The sequence below is a fragment of the Mercenaria mercenaria genome, chromosome 2, assembly GCF_021730395.1.
Source record: "Mercenaria mercenaria strain notata chromosome 2, MADL_Memer_1, whole genome shotgun sequence".
NCBI lineage: Eukaryota > Metazoa > Mollusca > Bivalvia > Venerida > Veneridae > Mercenaria > Mercenaria mercenaria.
The window spans coordinates 77071483-77092639 of record NC_069362.1 but is presented as its reverse complement, the minus strand read 5'-3'; the positions used below and the strand labels follow the sequence as shown (position 1 = coordinate 77092639).

Sequence of the window (21157 nt, the reverse complement as noted above, 5' to 3'; positions counted from 1 at the left end):
TACTGAACTGACGCTAGTTCAAAGAAAATCTTCCCAGCAGTTTTAACAATATGGAGAGGACAGTCAAACTGACTCACTCAGACTAAGACCTTTGTACCTAGTGACCTTGGTTGTGCAGTTTACAGGTCCTCCTGATGTCATGACTTTAATAAAAGAAGATATGGAGTGGACCCAATGGACAACCAACAGAGATGAGTTACTCCGATACAGCCCACATATACATTGTATTTGGTTGGGGGAATGTAATAAATCATGCTTTTATTTAGTTACCTTACAGAATATAGGCAGCATTTTGTAGAGTTTATCCTCCTGGTCTTTCTGTGTAGACTCTGCGCTTGGATGCCGGAACTCTGTGAACAACTTACGTAGATGCATTAGTCCTAGCGCATTGTCCTGGGGCTTTGGTGAGGTGTCAGCCTGGGCCTGAGACCCACCGGACCTCACCAACCGGCTAAACAAACTGGACATCCTTTTTAACTAATCATTGATCCTGGAATTAGAAAAGTTAGTATCCATGTTGAGCAGTAGTTCAGAATTATCACTAAGTTATAGCATGTTTTAAGACAATTCAAGTCCATAACACTAGATTTAAATACGAAACCGCCTCTGTCAAATGTTTACAATGAATGATAAGACTGATCTCATCATATCAATTCAAACATATATTGATTCTGTGATAGTATATACTGTCTACCAAATTCCTACAGGAAATTAATTCTCAAGATGTCACATACAATGTATACACATGTATGTATCATTCTCCTCACAACTCATTCTTCATTGAATTCGTAAAATAAAAACCTGTGATTCATTGAACACTTAAACCTGTACTTTCTATCTCTATATTTAAAACATACTTCAGCCTGATCATGAATACAACATAGTTTCAAATTGACAAATTCAATCTCTTTCCCTTAAGGGACATAAAAAACAATCCTGGGAAATTTACTGTTTACTTTTAATCTTAAGTAAAAACCTTTATCTCCCACTCCAGCTCCATATTGCAACATATTTCTCATTGAAAGATATAAAACATCCATATGATAAAAATTTAAGAGCAAACATGATTTGCAGGTACATGTACAAAAAGGAAGTATAGCATGATCAAGAAGACTTAAGAGACAGTTCCTAGTTCCTTGCAAGGCAAGGGTAGCAAATAGTTTTGTCTTATTACATGACAGACACTTTTTTTCAAGTTTTAATTTTTGCCAAACAAACATGAATGTGATGTATCAAAAGCACATTATTGCCAAGTCCCTGTGGCACTGCTATTGGATCAAACTCAAGGAAGTCTTAACCAAGATCTTCTGTTCAAAATATTGTATGGCAGTTAACAAGTTTTAATGAAGTATTATTGATTTTGTATTGTTGCTCACAAAATTATTTGATAAATGTACCATTATTTAAGGGGGAATGGTACTTTGTCAAAATTTAAGATTTGCTGATTGTCTTATATACCAAAATAATCTTGAAGATATTTCCAATTGATATCATCATCTTTTAGAGCAATAAACATGCGTATGACGTTACCATGACGTCGCAAACATGACCCGTTTTCGCGCTTTTTACGTCCGTTAATGGTAGCACTAAAATAGTATAAAACTCGATACTACAAGCGTATTGTTGGCGTCAATGCATTAGATTATATATCAAACGACAGAATAAAGCAATTTCTTAGTGATTATTAACATGAACAGGTATTTTCTATCTGAATTTTCGAAAGAGGTGCGAAAACAGACATTTGGTTGTTTAAGAAAATTCAGGAAGAAAATCGCTTCTGATCCATTTTGCAAAACATTGGCCCGTGGAATTTTTGCCAAATTTTTGTATGTGAAAATTCATTATGTTGTTAATATCTATGCCAAAATAGAAAAAAGTTCACCGAAGCGTTTTTGTAGTAAAACCGTTTGAACTTGACTACTGCAGCGTCGTTAAAAGACATGTAATCGTTATGTAACGTTACATGTGTTTATTTTAAATGGCTTGTAATAATTCTACCTGGAAACCTATAAACAAGCAGTTATGAGACATGAATTAGATATTTCAATCTAATCGTAAAAATATTACACATTTTATAACATGCAGTATTTCAAAATATTTTCATTGAAAAGTGCGTATCTTTTAAGTTACTAGAAGTTCTTGATGTTCATTTCAATAGCCACTTCATGAACCTTTTTCAAACTCGGAGAAAAGCAAAAAAGAAGAATCGTCGATTATGCATATTTTGGTAATGTATTTGACAATGGTTGCAAAATATGCGGAAAAAGACTTTACTGAAGCCCGCCCGCTTAGCTCAATAGGTAAGAGCGTTGGTCTACGGATCTTGGGGTCGCTAGTTCGATCCTCGGACGGGGCGTATGTTCTCCGTGACTATTTGATGAACGACACTGTGTCTGATATCATTAGTCCTCCACCTCTGATTCATGTGGGGAAGTTGGCAGTTACTTGCGGAGAACAGGTTTGTACTGGTACAGAATCCAGGAAAACTGGTTAGGTTAACAGCCCGCCGTTATATGACTGAAAAATTGTTGAAAAAAAAAGCGTTAAACTCAAAACAAAGACTTTACTGGAAAAAACCTATTTTCCGAAACTAAGTATGGTCTATATAGTGTACTACATTTTAAAATGTAAAATCTAAAATGCTATGGCATTTTACGGAACCCCTATTTAATAAACGTTACAGCTGCATTAGGTAAGCATGGGATAATTAAAATACAAACATTTCCGCACAGTTTTATCCGAATGTGAATTTCGTTTAAATTGTATTAATTATACAATTAAAGGCAGATTTATAGAATTTAAGTAAGTACTACAGTAATAAGACTGTTAAAAAAGTTGATTAATTTTCTGAATCAAGTTTTTACGCTCGTTTCAACAGTATGGCGGGTAGTTTCCTTAAACATTGTTCCTGGGAACGACCAGTACTAAACCCCTAACCTATGACACAACCTACCAAGTGTTCTCACATAAAGAGCCATGTTCGGTAGCGGGGCTCGAACTTACAGTCCTCCATCAGTGAGATATCTCAGTGAATCAGACCACGTAGGCAGTCCTAAAAGTTGACAGTTTATATATATACGCTATTTTTCTTTTGCAAGCAGTACAACGGAATTTTAAAATTCGAATGTTACGTATGAATTTTAAGATTCCGCCGTGTACTGTTTGCAAAGATTACACGTCAAAACATTTACATAAATGGTTACCGTTCTACCCGTTTTAACATATGTTATTTGAGCCGCGCCATGAAGAAACCAACATAGTGGCTTTGCGACTAGCTTTGATCCAGACCAGCTTGCGCAGTCTTGTCAGGATCTATGTAGTTCGCTTTTAAAGCCTATTGCAATTTAAGAAACCGTTAGCGAACAGCATGGATCCTGACCAGACTGCAAAGCCACCGTATGTTTGTTTTCACAAGGCGCGGCTCATTTCATTTAAATATTTCTGTTATTTGTTATTTGTTGCACAGGACGGGGAAAAAGCCTGAATAGAAACGACTAAATTATGAATTTTAAACATGCCATCACGTACAGGTTCCCCTTCCGTTTACATGACGACATAACGATATAGAATGGTGAATGTTCGTCCAGATGCCGTTTGTTTCGCGGCTTGTTTCACAATATTGTCTTTCCTAAAATTCAATAAAAAATATATTAAAGTTTGCAATGTTGGTCCAAATAGAAACTAGCAGTATACACTAGAGAACGGTCACTCAAAAAGATGCTAAATCCGTTCCCGATCCTGGATTATGTACTGAGCTTTTATTTTACACGTATTATAGAAAGAATAAGTTTGAATAGAATGGCTGTATAATAAGTCTTAATAAATTAAGAATACTTATATTTTTAATAAAAAAATAGTCAATGAGCGGCAGTAAGCTTGTCTACCTGCCTGACATAACTGAAATACTGAAAGGGCCGTAAAACAGGATTCTATCAATCAAAACAAACAATAATATGAATTCATTTGGAATTTCCATATAAGCCGACAATCTCGCATGTTATGCGCCCTTTTCCGAGGTCACCGTACCGCGCTACTGATAATTTCCTGACAAGTCAACACGATGCTGGTACAAATCTATACTTTAGGTTGTGTTTCTGTAATAAGAATGTATATAACAGCCGTACTTAATCGGTATCTGTTTGTCTCCCTTGGCTATATTTTTGCATGAAAACAAAAATGGGATAATCTCGTAAATATTAGTACTAAAGAAATATTATCAATAAATCTATCTATAAATATAAATTTGCCATCAAAATATTATGTTTGTTTCAAAACAACTTATTACATAAAATAAATACACATACAAAAATAATATATATGCAAATTTAACACACCCGTGTGAGTGATAATTATCTATGACTGCTATATAAATATAATAATTTTCTAAAAGTTAGAGTGAAAAAGAGCAATATTTTTATTGAGTTTTCTGTCAATTATTTATGTTAATTTCGTTTTGAAAATTATATTATTATTGACCCTTGAGCCATTGGATATGCTATGGTATTCACTGGAAGAGGTCAATATTGTCCTCCTCCGTTGAATATCACATCATATCTGATGGCTTAACAGTCAATAACTGTTTTATTATTTGGGTTCAAGTTTATAAATAAGTAACAAATATTGTTGCAATATATGTAATGTTTGAAAGTAACAATAACTGTGTGAAAACTTATCAAAGTTTACACGAAAACAATTAAATATGGTCAACTTCACAGATGCCAAAAAATTGGAGCAATTCTGTAAAAGCTATGGAGCCCGATATTCGTGCTCAATTGCATAAAGAGGCATGCAATTCTGGACTGATGTACAAACATATTATAGAGGACGATGACTCTACAGCAACGAAATAAACATAGGAGAAAGTTAATTCTGACATTGTAAAATTTTCAGATCCAGCACATACAAAACGGATCGTAGGAAATAAACTTGAAAAGATTAGTCGAGCCTGTCCATCATTAACCGAAAAAGTGAAATCATCATTCATTAAACAATTCACATACGCTTCCAATCAAAACAAACAAAAAGGAGAAGCTGAATTAATACAGGCGCTAGAAAGCATCGTTCCACATATGTATGGAGAGCACCATCTTTGCAGCCACTGGTGTAAAAATAAGGCTAATAATGTAAATATTCACGTGCTTACGTCATGTCTTAAGCGACGTTGTTTATTGCGTCACAATACTCTAATTTAAACGGTTGTACTAGAAAAACGCTACGGTGAACTTTTTTCTATTTTGGCACAGCCATTAACAACATAATGAATTTTTACATACAAAAATTTGGCAAAAATTCCACGGGCCATTCTTTGACAAAATGGATCAGAAGCGATTTTTTTCCTGAATTTTCTTAAACAACCAAAAGTCTGTTTTCGCACCTCCTTCGAAAATTCGGATAGAAAATACCTTTTCATGTTAATGATCACTAAGAAATTGCTTTATTCTGTCGTTTGATATATAATCTAATGCATTGACGCCAACAATACGTTTGTAGTATCGAGTTTTATACCATTTTAGTGCTACCATTAACGGACGTAAAAAGCGCGAAAACGGGTGATGTTTGCGACGTCATGGTAACGTCATACGCATGTTTATCGCTCTAAAAGATGATGATACAAATTTGAAATATCTTCAAGTTTATTTTGATATATACGACTATTAGCAAATCTTAAATTTTGACAAAGTACCATTCCCCCTTAAATAAGAACTGTTTGAAAAAACAAGAGATGTTAATAATGAAATTCACCACAAAAGACGAAAAGTTTGACAAGATCACATTCTGAAAGGGTGATTATTTTTACAATGTAATGTTACATAATGGCGCGTGTGTGTGTGGAGGGGGGGGGAGTTGAGAAAGAAACTATACAGTGTGAGTTCTTATTCGGCATCAATTTCAGCAATTTTTCTGTCATATCAACGATAATGTAAACTTGTGGCACTGAGCACAAGGCCAAATTTTACACTGCCCCCACAGACATAAAACAAGATATAGATCAACTTTATGCATCGAGGCGTGTCTGCACTTTTAGCTCATAACAATACTGCGGTACATCTGGTTTTTAGTATGACACACCAGGAAGTGAACCCAAAAGCTCACACACACGAAGCTGGGGCTCCAACACAAGGGGTGAAACAGTAAAGAGAAACACAATAAACTGAAAATAAAACAAGAGCTGTCACCATTAGTGACAAATGTCCCCCCCCCCCCCCCCCAGAATGCTACAGTTGTTTGCGCAAAATATGCCAGAATAGTTAAGGTATGAATCACTTAGTGACCAGATGGAAAAAAAAAAAGATCTCAAAAGGTGACCTTGACCTTGGTGCTAAGGGTCTGCGTGACATGCGCATGGCACATCAACTCATTACAGGGAATATTTGTGCCAAGTAATTTTAAAATCCCTTGATGAATGGCAGAGTTACTGACCGGACAAGAAACAGACCCTGTTAACCTTTGACTTCTAAGTGTGACATTGACCTTGAAACTTAAGGGTCTGAGTCTTGCGCATGACATGTCATCTCAATACAGGAAATATTTATGCCAAATAATTTTAAAATCCCTTTATCTATGTCAGAGTTATGGACCGGACAAGAAAAAGACCCTGTTAACCTTTAACCTCTAAGTGTGACCTTGACCTTAGAGCTAGGGGTTTGAGTCTCTTGCATGACATGTCGTCTCATTATGATGAACATTTAAGCCAAGTAATTTCAAAATCCCTGGACGAATAGCAGAGTTATGAACCGGACAAGAAACAGACCCTGTTAACCTTTGACTTCTGTGACCTTGATCTTGGAGCTAGGGGTCTGGTTCTTGCGCATGACACATCCTCTCATTATGGTAAACATTTATGCCAAGTTATTTCAAAATCCCTTCATGGACGACAGAGTTATGGACCGGACATGAAACAGACCCTGTTAACCTTTGACCTCTGTGACCTTGACCTTGGAGCTAGGGTCTGAGTCTTGTGCATAACATGTCATATCATTATGGTGAATTTTTATGCCAAGGTATATCAAAATCCCTTTATGGATGGCAGAGTTACAGCCCAGACAAGAATTTACATGGATGCACGCACGGACGACAGTGCAATTTTAATATATATGCCCACATTCGAGGACATAAAATATATATCAAAGTAAGAAGTAACGGGCTGCAAATGTTAGAAGGTGGATAAAGGTATACTATGGAACAAAAAAGACTCGCAGTAAACAATGATGCACGCCACAGACAATGAAAATGTTTAGCAATAACATGATTCAGAATTATTAGTTAGTGTGGAATGTCTGGTGGGTGTGAGGTTGATTAAATTAGAAACAGTACTGAGAAACACTATAAAGTGAAGACAGCAAATATCGAGAAACATGGGATATTAAAAGTAAAAACTGAAACAAAAATGTATCATATTTTTTAAGGAGTTTGGGAGGGGCGTAGTGTGGTAATGTGACCTTGGGTGGGGGGACCTGCATATAACACATACACTGTAGTATAGCAAAAGTTCTTGCGACAACCATAAGGGCGAGCTAAAACTCACATTCTCATTAAAAAAATCACAAGTATTTTGGAACAATTGAGTCAAAACAAAGGAATGTGTAAATCTGAAAATTTGTATTATCTATTAAGTGTGGTTATCTAAGATATAAAAATGTAAAGTGGCAGTAATGTGAATCAATAGAGAGACAATGAAACAGGAGAATTTATGGGATCAATAGTCCCAGTAGAGTCTGTAAACAGAGAGGTGTAAAAGGCCAGTCCCAGAGTCATTCATTCTTGCATCTTTTTAGAAGACAGGAACCTATAGCAAGGAATACTGACTTCCTAACCTATTTTACTTGACATCTAATTTACCTAAGATGCAATACCATAGATCATGAGAAAAGTTTTCCTAATTTTAGCTGCTGTAGAAAGGTTCATATTATGCTTCGGATAAAGTTTGAACACCCAGAAAGCATTTCATGAAAAAAGTCATTTACAATGTTGCTATGACCACTAAGTGCAGTCAAGCTGATCCATTTGTCAACAAATTTGAGAGATGACACAAAGTATGAACATCCACTGAGCTGCTGTTAAAAAGATTTGTTGTCTATAAGTTTTTCTATTTCTAGCTCTTTTAGCCCTGTTAGACTTTGTGCAGTCAAACAAAATCATCTGAAAAAAACTTGAGACAGACCATCCGATGATGCTACAGACCGAATTTAGTGAAGATCCATCCAGCAGTTCAATCATGAGAAAAAGTAGTTTAAAAGCTTTCTTTTTTTAATTTCTTATGTTCTTGCAGTCATCATGTCATACCATTTGAACAATCTAGAGAAAGGTCAATGCAAGGATGCTTCTTGCCAAGCTTGGTGGCCATCCATCATGCAGTTCAAGAAAATTTGCAGAAAGGTTTCTCTATTTTTAGCTCTGACTGCCCCTTAGTGCAATCAAGTAGAGCCATTTGAATGAACAGCAGAAAGGTCCCAAATTTATGGGATTCTGCAGACCGGTCCCGTGTACAAGAAGTAGGTTTTGCTCTTTTTAGCTCTGGTGGTTCTTAAATGCTGACAAATGGTATCATTTAAACAAATTTGAAAGAGCTACATGCCAATCTAGACCAATCTAGACCAAGTTCAGTTTGATATATACCGTAAGTTTAGGAGAAGACAGTAAAGTATAGCACTGTGGATGAGAGTTGCTTGACCATCCATATCCCCTTCGGTTCAGGAGAGCTATTATCCAGCCTTATATGAAAGCATTACCAGGAATGCCTGATGTCCCTCCAAGATAATTCAATACAATGTATATTGATTAGAAAGTCTTTATATATACAACCTCTAAAAATCTTTCCAAATTCACCATATACTGTGAATAAACCATTTAATTCTATGGACACAAAATGTCTTGGTTGTGACCAAAACTTTGTGGGGATATGAATTTTTGAATTTCAAATGTTGAATATATAATAAATTATATTAAATTTGAATTTTACTTGTTTGTTGGGGTGGTTTCTGTGGACTGAGTCAACCAAACAATTAGTCTCCCACAAATATCACTGATTTCTCTGTACTATAAGTTTGATTAAGACTTCACAAAAATTCTAAAATGTTGCCTTAACCCATATCATGCTGGACACGATTGATTCTGCCTTTGCGACCAGTGCAGATCATGATCAGCCTGCACATCCATGCAGTCAACAGTTAATGGTACTGTCCAATTTGAAAAATGGACAAGCTTATAATAGAAATTTAGCAGGGTAAGGGTTTTCTGTCATACATTCAAGCTGGCTCAGACTACCTTGAGTGCGAGTACTGCTGATATACAATACATGTACCATACAGTAAATCATTTTCAATGACATACTAAAAATTATAACCAAAGTACAAAACTGGAAGAATGTAGAGACAGGTAATACAATCTTTTTTGTGATAAAACCCAATAAATTTATCGAAACTGACCTGCTCAGTCGCCACTCCAATAAAGCACAAGGTCTGATATCCTGATAATAATATAAGTTCTAACATTATTAACTAACAGAAGTTCAAACTTTACTCCAATATTGTTGTTTAAATGAAAAAATAATGGAAAATAAAAAAGCACAATAGCTTCCTGTTGAAAATATATTATATTACAATACAATGCGTGGAAACTAAAAAAACATATTTTGTAACTCAGCCAATTCCTACAAATTATTAATGCTCAAATCAATATGTTATTTTTGTAATTGTATATAACACAGTCAAGTCTGTTATATAAAATATCCTGCCTTAAAATGTAACCTTGAGGACAAAACTTCCCTGGAAATGTCACAATCTATATTCCTAAAGTTAAGAACAGAGATTTTCAAGCAATCAGTTTCCCTATCATAATACAGCCGACAGTGAGATCAATACAAACAGAGACAGAGGGTTGATTTTCACAGAGCTGATTCAAACGGCATCTCTCCTTCATTAGGTAAGTATTGGTAAAATGTTTGTGATGTAAGCAATGGAGATGAGCCATAAAATACTCCGGAATAGTTCCGGATCTGAAATATATTGCTTTGTTTTGTTCGAGAATGGCCTTTTTATTCATTAATTCCGTTATGTGACAAAGGTATAACACTGACATCCTGCTTTAATGATAGAAATCAAATTATGTAGCTGTTAATTTGCCCAACTGCTTCACTGGCTACTCTTTCTCTGGCTTTTCTTTGACTAACCCTTACTGTGCTGAATTTCTATAATGAACTTGTCCATCTTTAAATTTGTATAGTACCATTCACTGTTAAAAGGGGTGCTTACCAAAAGATACTGAGTGAATGGCGAACAGTGCAGACCATGATCAGACTGCATGGATTGTGCAGGCTGATCTTGGTCTGCACTGGCCGCAAAGGCAAAATCCATTGCCACCAGCAGGCTAAAGGCTAATGGAATGACACACTTCAATAATTATACAAAAGGTATGCAAGGTAATGTAATAATCTGGTTGGACTGTTAGCTGAACCACTGCAAAGATTGATCAGTATCTTTCTGCTTGCAAGAAGACATAATTTATATATCCATTTTAAATGAAGTAATTATCTCCTTGTAAATTAATTTCAATTCTTTATATCCTTGACTTCATTTCATGGAAATGGTTTGTTTCAAATTTAGAAATTTTTTGTTGAATTACTGGAAACCATTTCCCTATTTTGTCCTATTCATTCAGAAGGTGCATCTACATCTATCGTGGATCTATTCCAATACACATTAAAAATGTCTTATCTATCTATCTCACACTGTTTCTTCACATTTCTATAGGATGACTGAGCAGAACAACAATATTGTTTAAAACAGAACTGCAGGAAGACAGCACAAACTCATTGAGTATCATGCCAGAACAATATTGTCACTACCTCTTAGAACTTAAGACTTTCCAGACTTTCTACACTGGCAGGAACAACTTCAAATATAATAATTATTCCACACAGCTTGTGCTCTAGTAAACTTATCATAATTTTCCTAATGTCTGGGAAATATTCCATCTATTCAAACATAACAATAATATAATTATACTCTTTAATGCTAAATTGCCAATATTATATTTGAACTATATAATTCGCACTGCATAACTACAAGACCAGAAATATTTTGTTCTGTTACCAGTAGCCCCCGTTAAATTCTGCAAAGTAAGAGCATGTTGGTTTACGGACCGCGGAGGTCGACAAGTTCATCCTCGGATGCGATGCTTTAATGTCTATTTGAATACATTTGATAATAAATCGGACTATTGTGTCTGAAAATCATTAGTCCTCACCTAGTTAATCATGTGGGGAAGTTGGGCAGTTACTTGCGGTGAATAGGTTTTGTATGGTGAAGAATCAGGACATATGTATAGGTTTAACTGCCTACCGTTAATGACTGAAATACTGTTGAAAAACGGCTTTTAAACCCAAAAAAAAAATCTGTTACCAGTGTTCATTTGATACAATTCTGCAAAAATGAAGCAAATGTCACTGAGTCTTTACAGCTTTCTATATGCTGTAGAATCTATGATCACAAAGGTTTTACTTGAATTTGACGTAACTGCTTTAATATACTATTTTGATAATTCACAAAATTTTAACTATACATAAATTCAGGGCCTAAGCTAGGCTTATATTTTAGGAAGAAGTCATTTCTCCCTCAGCCAAGTTTAATAGGGAGAAGTGTGAGGCAATTTTAGGGTGAAGTTGAAAGATTTTTTTGTGCTGAAGAATGCAGGACATATTTATAACTGGTTTTACACAATTCCTATCTTTAAGTCGGCAAATTTGAAATTAGTATTTTTTTACAGATCTACTGATTAAAATGTAAGTTATCCTTTTGAATCTGATGTGATTGTATAATTCCAAGACCTCCTCTGCCATTCACCAATGTAGCCAAATGCTACAAATTCAAAGAACTGGCTACAGATTTTTGAAAGTGGCTACAAGAATTTTATTAAAATGTGGCCAAATTTCAGCAATTCAGCTTCAGTTTGGCAGTTTCTCTCAATAAGTGGCTACATTTTTCTGAGGACCAGTGGAGGCCTTGAATTCACAATAATTTTTTTTCTATCTCACCTAGTATCTGAGTACCCTAACCAAAATAACCCCATTATTAGGAACACAACAAACTAACAAGAGCTCCAGAGAAAGAAGTGCTGCAGCTGTGATGAAATACTAAGGCAAAAGAAACTAAAAATGATTTTTTTTCGTTAAGTATGGGGAGGGGTATTCAGAAGGGGTTAATTTAATGTGTGTGTGTGGCAAGTGGAGCCCTGGGAGAGTCATGTGGATTTTGCACTCCTCTAATCCTCTCATCAACGCCACAAAATACAAAGGACTGATTTGACATTTGAACTCTATATGGAACCGTGACCTTTGACCTACTAACCCCAGTTCATGTGCTCAAATACTAAGACACAAGAGAATAAAAATTATTTTTTCTGAAGGGGTGTTGGGGGAGAATAATGTGGATTGTTGCTCTCTTCAAATCATCTCATCACCATCCACCTGTATTCCAAGTTGTATTCCAAGTTTAAAATCAATACCTTCAATAGTTTTGATCTTGTGCTTCGCACACAAAAAACAAAGGACAACTCAATGTGTGACCTTGACCTTTGACCTACCAACCAAGTTCAAGCACTATGCACAGAGATCACACAGTCTCATCACCACCTACCTATATGCCAAGTGTGAAGTCAAAGCTTTGAAAGGTTATAATGTTTCAGACACAAAATATGACAGACATATTTGACCTTGCTGTGACTTGACCTTTAACATACAGACTTGGTTCATGCACTTTTCACATCTACCTAATTCACCAAGATATAAGTCAATACCTTGAATGGTTAAAAAGTTATGCTCTGGACATGAAATATTAAGGACAAAATTTGATCTACCAACCTGGTTCATGGGCTCTGCACATTGTCTCATCACCATCTACTTGTATGCCAATTTTAAACTCAATACCTAGAATAGTTATTAAGTAATGCTCCAGACATGAAATATGACCAAAAAATGACCTTTGAGCTCCATTTGTGACCTTGACTTTTGACCTACAGTAGGCTACTGATCTGGTTTATGTACTCTGCACATTGTCTCATTGCCATCTACCTATATGTTTCAAGTTTAAGTCAATACCTTGAATGGTTTCTGAGTTATGCTCCGGACACATTTGTGGTGTTTGTGGCGGCTGCTTTGTGCTCTCGACCAATCAGAGATCATTGTTTTCTAATAACAGCATGGTCGATTAAGGTAGTTCTGTTTACGTAATAGATTTAATAACACAAGACAAACATGCCTTTGATTTATGTGATAAGTGTGTTGGCCAATTTATTTTCATAACACGTGGCTCACTTATGCTTTTTGCATTCGCCGCAAATTTAGGCAGTTGGATTAAATGATGATTAAATGATGACTGAAAGTAGCGTACTTTGCAGGACAGTGTAACTGAATTTAATTGTGATGTTATTCGCAGCCGTTCCCGAATTAATCTCGCTTTGTTTCCACGATGGATGCGGTACAAAATATATTTCAAAAGCCGATATTGCTGTTCGATCAATTAAAGTATGAAATTTTGGGAATAATATTCAAATCAGTACAAAGTTTGGACATTCTCTAATGTGATTATGTCGCCTCCACTGGTCCTCAGCAAAATGCAATCGTGTTGAATCTACATACTGAGTATATATATAGCTCTTTGGTATGGTGCTAAGAAAGTATGTTGCAAACATGCATATGTAGTTGATGTCATTGATGATTACGATAACTAGTGTTTTTTTCACTTGAACAAAATACTTTGTTTTGAAATGTTATTCCTTCATCTTTTACCATGAATACAGATACATAAATGGAATTGTGTCTTGGAAGCAATAAAACTGATAAACTGAAATTAAAAAGTGAAAATAAGTAGGCCTACATGTATTATGACATTTAGATTTACAGCAGGCTGAAAAAATCTCTGTAAAGAAATTTAAGATGAGCACCCACCCAACCCAAGGTCTCGTCCACCCAAGATCTTCAGATTATAAAACTTTTCTGAGACCCGAGTCTGAAATGTGCAGCTACTGATTCATCACTTTGGAATCTGGCTTTAATCAATCATATATGCATCACATTTAAGACCATACTCAGATGTAAGTTTTATAAAGGCAGTGGCTAGGATTACAGTACCGTAATCCTAGCCCCCGATTCTAGGATTACGGATGTTCCGTATTTCAACCCTATGAGGACAGGCTAGGATTACGGAAGTATTTAAGAGGCATCAAATATATGTTAGGACATGCATAAATGATGTTGTAAACTTACATTTTTTCACTTAAAATAGCGATTTTTCCATGCCTGTCGTATCGTGTTAATGATCCGCCATTTAGGGTTAACGATATATTAATGGCGGCACTCGCTACCGGGTGTATAAACAGAGTAACAGCTGTTAAAAATCTTTAGTCAAATGTTAAAAAAAAGAGAAACCCCAAAAAAGAAGGAAAAAATCAATAAAAAGGAAGAAAAGAAAGAAAAATAAATAAAAATGAGAAAAGAAAAAATAGAAAAGAAACAATGAAAATGAAAGAAAAATATGCAAAATAATTAATATGGAATAATAACATACTCTTAGCAAAAATTACAACACTATTTTTTTTAAAAATCGCTATTTTAAGTGAAAAACGTATGTTACAACATAATTTATACATGTCCTAAAATATATTTGATGCTTCTTAACTACTTCCGTAATCCTAGCCTATCCTCGTAGGGTTGTCTAGAAATACGGAACTTCCGTAATCCTAGACTCGGAGGCTAGGATTACGGTACCGTAATCCTAGCCACTGCCTTTTATAAACTACAGCCTTGGCAAAAGGAAGCACTTCAGAAGGCTACGACTTAATCTAGCGACCAGCAAAAATCATATTTAAATGTAGTACTCCAATTTTCCATATTGGGACTTCAACTTCTTCCCGGAAGGGAGTCCAGGACTCCTACTCTGAAAATCCTAGCGAGAACCCTGAGTGACTGGGGCAATTTGGCTGGTTATCGAACTCGGCCGAAATATTGTCAGCAAGTTTGGTGAAGATCGGATGAAAACTGTTCAACTTATGAGAGCAGACAAGGCTAAATTCGCAGTTTTTCGAGTAATTTAAGGGCCATAATCCAAAAGTGCCCGAGGCAATTTGGCTGGTTATCAAACTTGGCCGAGATATTATGCCCACAAATATTGTCAGCAAGTTCGGTGAAGATTGGATGAAAACTGTTGGACTTGGACAGCGGACATGCTTTGGACGCCGCCCACCTGCCCACCACGTGTGTTCACATATTACAGCCCGCTCTTTGAGAGACGGGCGTTTAAAAATTCAATATGTGGATCTAATCTAATTATTTGAGATAACTTACTTTTTAAAAGGTCAAAAGAGAATGTATATATAAGTTAATGAAATACTGATCTTAATACAGTATACTGCTTAGTTTATGAACAATTTGCTGGCATGCTACAAATTGTCAAAATAATCAATAATCTGGAGATCTGATAAACAAGAAAAAACTAGAAAATGCTTTTGTAAAAAAGCGCATGTCTCCCCCAATGCAAAGTCCTATAGGCAAGAAGTCAATAGGGGTCAGGAGCAAAAATCAAAGAGACACTGATGGTTGGCTGCAATAGGGATCATCTACTTGGCATGTCCAGTCATCCCGCTAAATTTCAACACTCGTGGCCTAGTGGTTCTCAAGTCACTGTTCAGGCTCCTGTGACCTTGACATTTGATCAAGTGACCTCAAAATAAATAGGGGTCATCTACTCTGCATGTCCAATCAACCTATTAAGTTTCAACATTGTAGGTCAAGTGGTTCTCAAGTTATTTCCAAAAAATGATTTTACATGAACAGGCCACTGTGACCTTGACCTTTAACAGACTGACCCCAAAATCAATAGGGGTCATCTACTCTGCATGTTCAATCATCCTATGAAGTTTCAACATTCTGGGTCAAGTGTTTCTCAAGTTATTGATTGGAAATGGTTTTCCATGTTCAGGCCCCGGTGGCCTTGACCTTTAACAGACTGACCCTAAAATCGTTAGGGGTCATCTACTCTGCATGACCAATCATCCTATGAAGTTTCATCATTCTGGGTCAAGTGGTTCTCAAGTTACTGACCGGAAATGGTTTTCAATGTTCGGGCCCCTGTGACCTTGACCTTTCACAGAGTGACCCCATAATCGTTAGGGGTCATCTACTCTGCATGACCAATCATCCTATTAAGTTTCAACATTCTTGGTCAAGTGGTTCTCAAGTTATTGACCGGAAATGGTTTTCAATGTTCAGGCCCCTGTGACCTTGACCTTTAATGGAGTGACCCCAAAATCGATAGGGGTCATCTACTCTGCATGTACAATCATCCTATGAAGTTTCAACATTCTGGGTCAAGTGGTTCTCTAGTTATTGATCGGAAATGGTTTTCCATGTTCAGGCCCCTGTGACCTTGACCTTTGACGGAGTGACCCCAAAATCAATAGGGGTCATCTACTCTTCATGACCAATCATCCTATGAAGTTTCAACATTCTGGGTCAAGTGGTTCTCTAGTTATTGATCGGAAATGGTTTTCAATGTTCAGACCCCTGTGACCTTGACCTTTGAAGGAATGACCCCAAAATCAATAGGGGTCATCTACTCTTCATGACCAATCATCCTATGAAGTTTCAACATTCTGGGTCAGGTGGTTCTCTAGTTATTGATCGGAAATGGTTTTCAATGTTCAGGCCCCTGTGACCTTGACCTTTGACGGAGTGACCCCAAAATCAATAGGGGTCATCTACTCTTCATGACCAATCATCCTATGAAGTTTCAACATTCTGGGTCAAGTGGTTCTCTAGTTATTGATCGGAAATGGTTTTCAATGTTCAGGCCCCTGTGACCTTGACCTTTGACGGAGTGACCCCAAAAACAATAGGGATCGTCTACTCCAGCAGCCCTACAACCCTATGAAGTTTGAAGGTTCTAGGTCAAATGGTTCTCCAGTTATTGCTCGGAAATGAAGTGTGACGTACGTACGGACGGACGGATGGACGGACAGGGCAAAAACAATATGTCTCCTGGGGGAGACATAATAAGAAAAACTTACTTGCATGACTAAAGTTTACATATGTATACAGTATGTTTAGTTGCATGGATAAAACAACTTTCCAGGCATGAACATTTTGCAAAAAAACTAAAAACAAGAGCTGTCTCCATAGGATGACACATGCCCCTGATGGCACTTTGAATGAATAGTTATGGCCGATGTTAGAGTTTAGGACATTTGACCTACGGACCTGGATCTTGCGCGCGACACGTGGTCTTACTGTGCCACACATTCATGCGTAGTTATTTTAAAATCCATGCATGAATGACAAAGATATGGACCGGACACGCCCATCAATGCACTATCACGAAATATGACCTTTAACGTCTAAGTGTGACCTTGACCTTTGAGCTACAGACCTGGGTCTTGCACGCGACACGTCGTCTTAATGTGCCACACATTCATGCATAGTTACTTGAAAATCCATCCATGGATGACAAAGATATGGACCGGACACGCCCAACTATCATGAAAAATGACCTTTAACGTCTAAGTGTGACCTTGACCTTTAAGCTACGGACCTGGGTCTTGCGCGCGACACGTCGTCTTACTGTGGTACACATTCATGCCAAGTTATTTGAAAATCCATCCATGGATGACAAAGATATGGACCGGACACGCCCAACTATCATGAAAAATGACCTTTTACGTCTAAGTGTGACCTTGACCTTTGAGCTACGGACCTGGGTTTTGCGCGCGACATGTCGTCTTCCTGTGGTACACATTAATGCCAAGTTATTTGAAAATCCATCCATCGATGACAAAGATATGGACCGGACACGCCCAACTATCATGAAAAATGACCTTTAACGTCTAAGTGTGACCTTGACCTTTGAGCTACGGACCTGGGTCTTGCGCGCGACACGTTGTCTTACTGTGGTACACATTCATGCCAAGTTATTTGAAAATCCATCCATGGATGACAAAGATATGGACCGGACACGAAAATTGTGGACAGACTGACAGACCGACAGACAGACGGTTCAAAAACTATATGCCTCCCTTCGGGGTCATAAAAATTGTACGATGGGGCATGCAGATAAAGAAATTTATCTGCATGCCAGTCATGTTGTTAACAAAAATTATTGGCATGACCATTTTATAGACAGCCTCGGCTAAAAAATATGTGTATTTGATTTTTGAAACCATTTTGTTTTCTAACAGCTATAATTTATTTTACTTTTTGCAAATATCATTTTCAGTATTCATACATGTCATATTGGTTACCTGACCTCTGGTCAGCCATATATGGGTTATCTAGAGATAATGAACCTTGAATCTAGAGGTCGGTTACCTGACCCCTTGCCACTGCCTACATTTTTGACCATAAAGTTCACTCATATGAGATATTCTTAAAAATCAAAAAGATCTGATATCTTTAGAATGATTTCCAGTTTGTTTCTAAATCCAGCAAAGCCAGAATCCAACAAAAAAAATTGTCTTTTGGTTCCTACTTTCATTTTCTATGTAAACAACATGGTAATTACCCCAAAACAGTTGAGTGTAGACAAAAAAGAAGCCACTGTTTCACTCTTCTACTATGGTATTCATCAAGCTGATATATCCCGTAGATCAAATTGACATTCTCAGAACTACAGTGACAAGTATTCTAAACAGATTTCGGAAGCAAAGAACTGTACCCTTACAGAAGCAAGCCTCTGTGGCGTACATGCTGCATATTTGCTGTGTATATGCCGCGAACACAGTAGTACGCCAGAGGAGTACATTTTACATACACCGCATGCCACGTACATGCCGTGTACTATTTCGACGAGTACACAGCATGTACGCAGGAGGTCACTAGTACACTTCAAGTACGCAGCACAGACTCTGAAAATTTAAGGAGTACACTGCATGTACACAGGAGGGACTTGTACAAGAAAAAAGTACACTGCATGTACACCGCAGATACTTTGAAATTTGTGCAGTACACTTCATATACGCGGGAAAGACTTGTACAATTTCTTTTGGCATTTATACTTAGTTTTTTTTTTATAAGTTAAAGTCTGAGGTAAACTTCATATACGCGGGAGGGACTTCATGCAGGAAGGATTTGTACATTTTTTTTTTTTTTGGAAGCAAGAACTTGATTTCCGAGTAACTTTTATCTTAATAGCATAGAATAGTTCAGATTACCGGTATTCTGAACAATAAAAATTTGCCAAACTATTTGCAATGTTCATTTGTGAAGCTTACATCTTAGTGATTTCTGAGCTGCACCTTGCATGCAGTGTAAAAATATATTCTTTTTCATTTTGAATTAATCCTGGAGCTTTCTAACTTGGATAATTGAAAAGCCTTATTTGAACTTCGTTGCATTACATTTTGTAATACATGAAATAATTACCAAGATAATGCCTCAACAGCGCCCGAATGAGAAGAATTAATAGCTCTCACTGTTATTTGAATACTCTTAAGCAAAACACCACTCTATCATGTTTTATAAAGGCTTTAATGCTCATTATGTTAACTCATTAAGGCCTCACCAAATTAAAAAGTTGTTCATCGGATTTGCCGCTCAGATATTTTCAGAACGTTTTTGGCTAATTGCGCTTGCCCCATTGGAAAAAATCAATCCAAAATTTATTGGTGCGCTACTTTTTACGGACGTAAAAGTGTATAAATGCTTATATAATTCCAGTCCTAGATTGTTCTCAGATGGATTTTAATCAAAATAAATACATACTATGCACACATCGTCTATAATAAATCATAACACTTATATTTAGTTGCATTAAAGTTGTTTCCCCTTGATGCAGTTACGCCATTTTCTTCAAATGTTTACCAAATTACATGCTACAAAAATTGATTTATTTCATTGATAAGTGGATGGAGAAAAGCATACTAATTTATTTGATAACATCAATCTACATTATTTTGGTAAGGGTAAATACTTATTGATGCATGTCACTTATCTTTGTTCTGTTTATTTCTGTTCAAATGATCAGCATTTGCATACGAAAGTTGGTGGGGTAAGGAATTTACATTATCACAGCAGTTTCGCCACAAGAGTACACAGCATGTATGCAGCAGGAGTACACAGCATGTACGCCGCAGGACTCGGGCCAGGAGTACACAGCATGTACGCCGCAGGAGTACACAGCATGTACGCCTCAGGAGTACACAGCATGTACGCCGCAGGGGTAGTACACCGCAGGCTCATTTGCATGTGAAAAGTGTATGTGCCGCGTACATGCTGCGTACTATTTCTCGCATACTAAATTCCTCCAGCGTACATCCTGTGTACTATGTAGTCCACAGCATGTACGCAGCAAGTAGTACGCGGCAGAGCTCATTTGCATGTCAAAAGTGTACTACAAATGTACTATCGGTGTATGTGCGGTGTATATCCTGCGTACTATTGATTTCAGTACACATCATGTACGCATCATATACGCTGTATGTACACAGCAAGAGTACGCAGCAGGCCTTTTTCTTCTGTAAGGGTAGTAAACAAAGTTAGATCGGGTGCACCAAGAAAGTTGAGTGAGCGGGATAGTCACATACTTCTTCATGTTGTTAAACAGAACAGAAAAGGAACTTCGTTGGACATTACCAACAATTTTAATCAGTCGAGGGACACTGCAGTTTCTAAGCAAACAATTCAAAGAAAATTATACAAAGAGGAATATCACAGACAGGTTGTAAGGAAGCACACCTAGATCAGAGAGGTGAACAGGAAAAACTGGCTCAACTGGTGTAGAGCAAATAGACGCAAAACTGTTGACAAGTACTGGAAGAGAGTGATATTCAGTGACGAGTGTAAAGCTGAAATTTGAAATAACAAGGTATTTGTCTGGAGAAAGGTAGGCGAAGACTGGATTCAATGTTGTCTTGCAACTCCCTCAATCCCCAAGCTTAGTCTTATGATATGGGGATGTATCACAATTTTTTAATAACATTTGATGGTGTTGGAACAATAACTGCTGTAAATGGAAATATTAATGCCCAGCAATGCATTGACATACTTCACAATCACCTCTGGCCTGTTGTTGTCCACCATTTTCCAAGCAAAAACTACATATTTCAAGATGAAATGCCCCTGTCCATAAAGTGGTCGACTATAAAGTTAGAAATCACATTCATTCTTTCTTATGGC

The 21157-nt window shown here is 36.8% G+C and overlaps 1 protein-coding gene across 1 annotated transcript in view; it reads right to left on the bottom strand.

Moving 5' to 3' along the window:
- Positions 1-21157, bottom strand: part of LOC123562298 (WD repeat and FYVE domain-containing protein 3-like) — a 113275-nt gene that overhangs the window by 89193 nt on the left and 2925 nt on the right. Inside the window, 1 exon segment of the mRNA XM_053537018.1 lies at positions 271-490. Coding sequence (XP_053392993.1) covers positions 271-468 — 198 coding nt within the window. The 5' untranslated portion in view covers positions 469-490.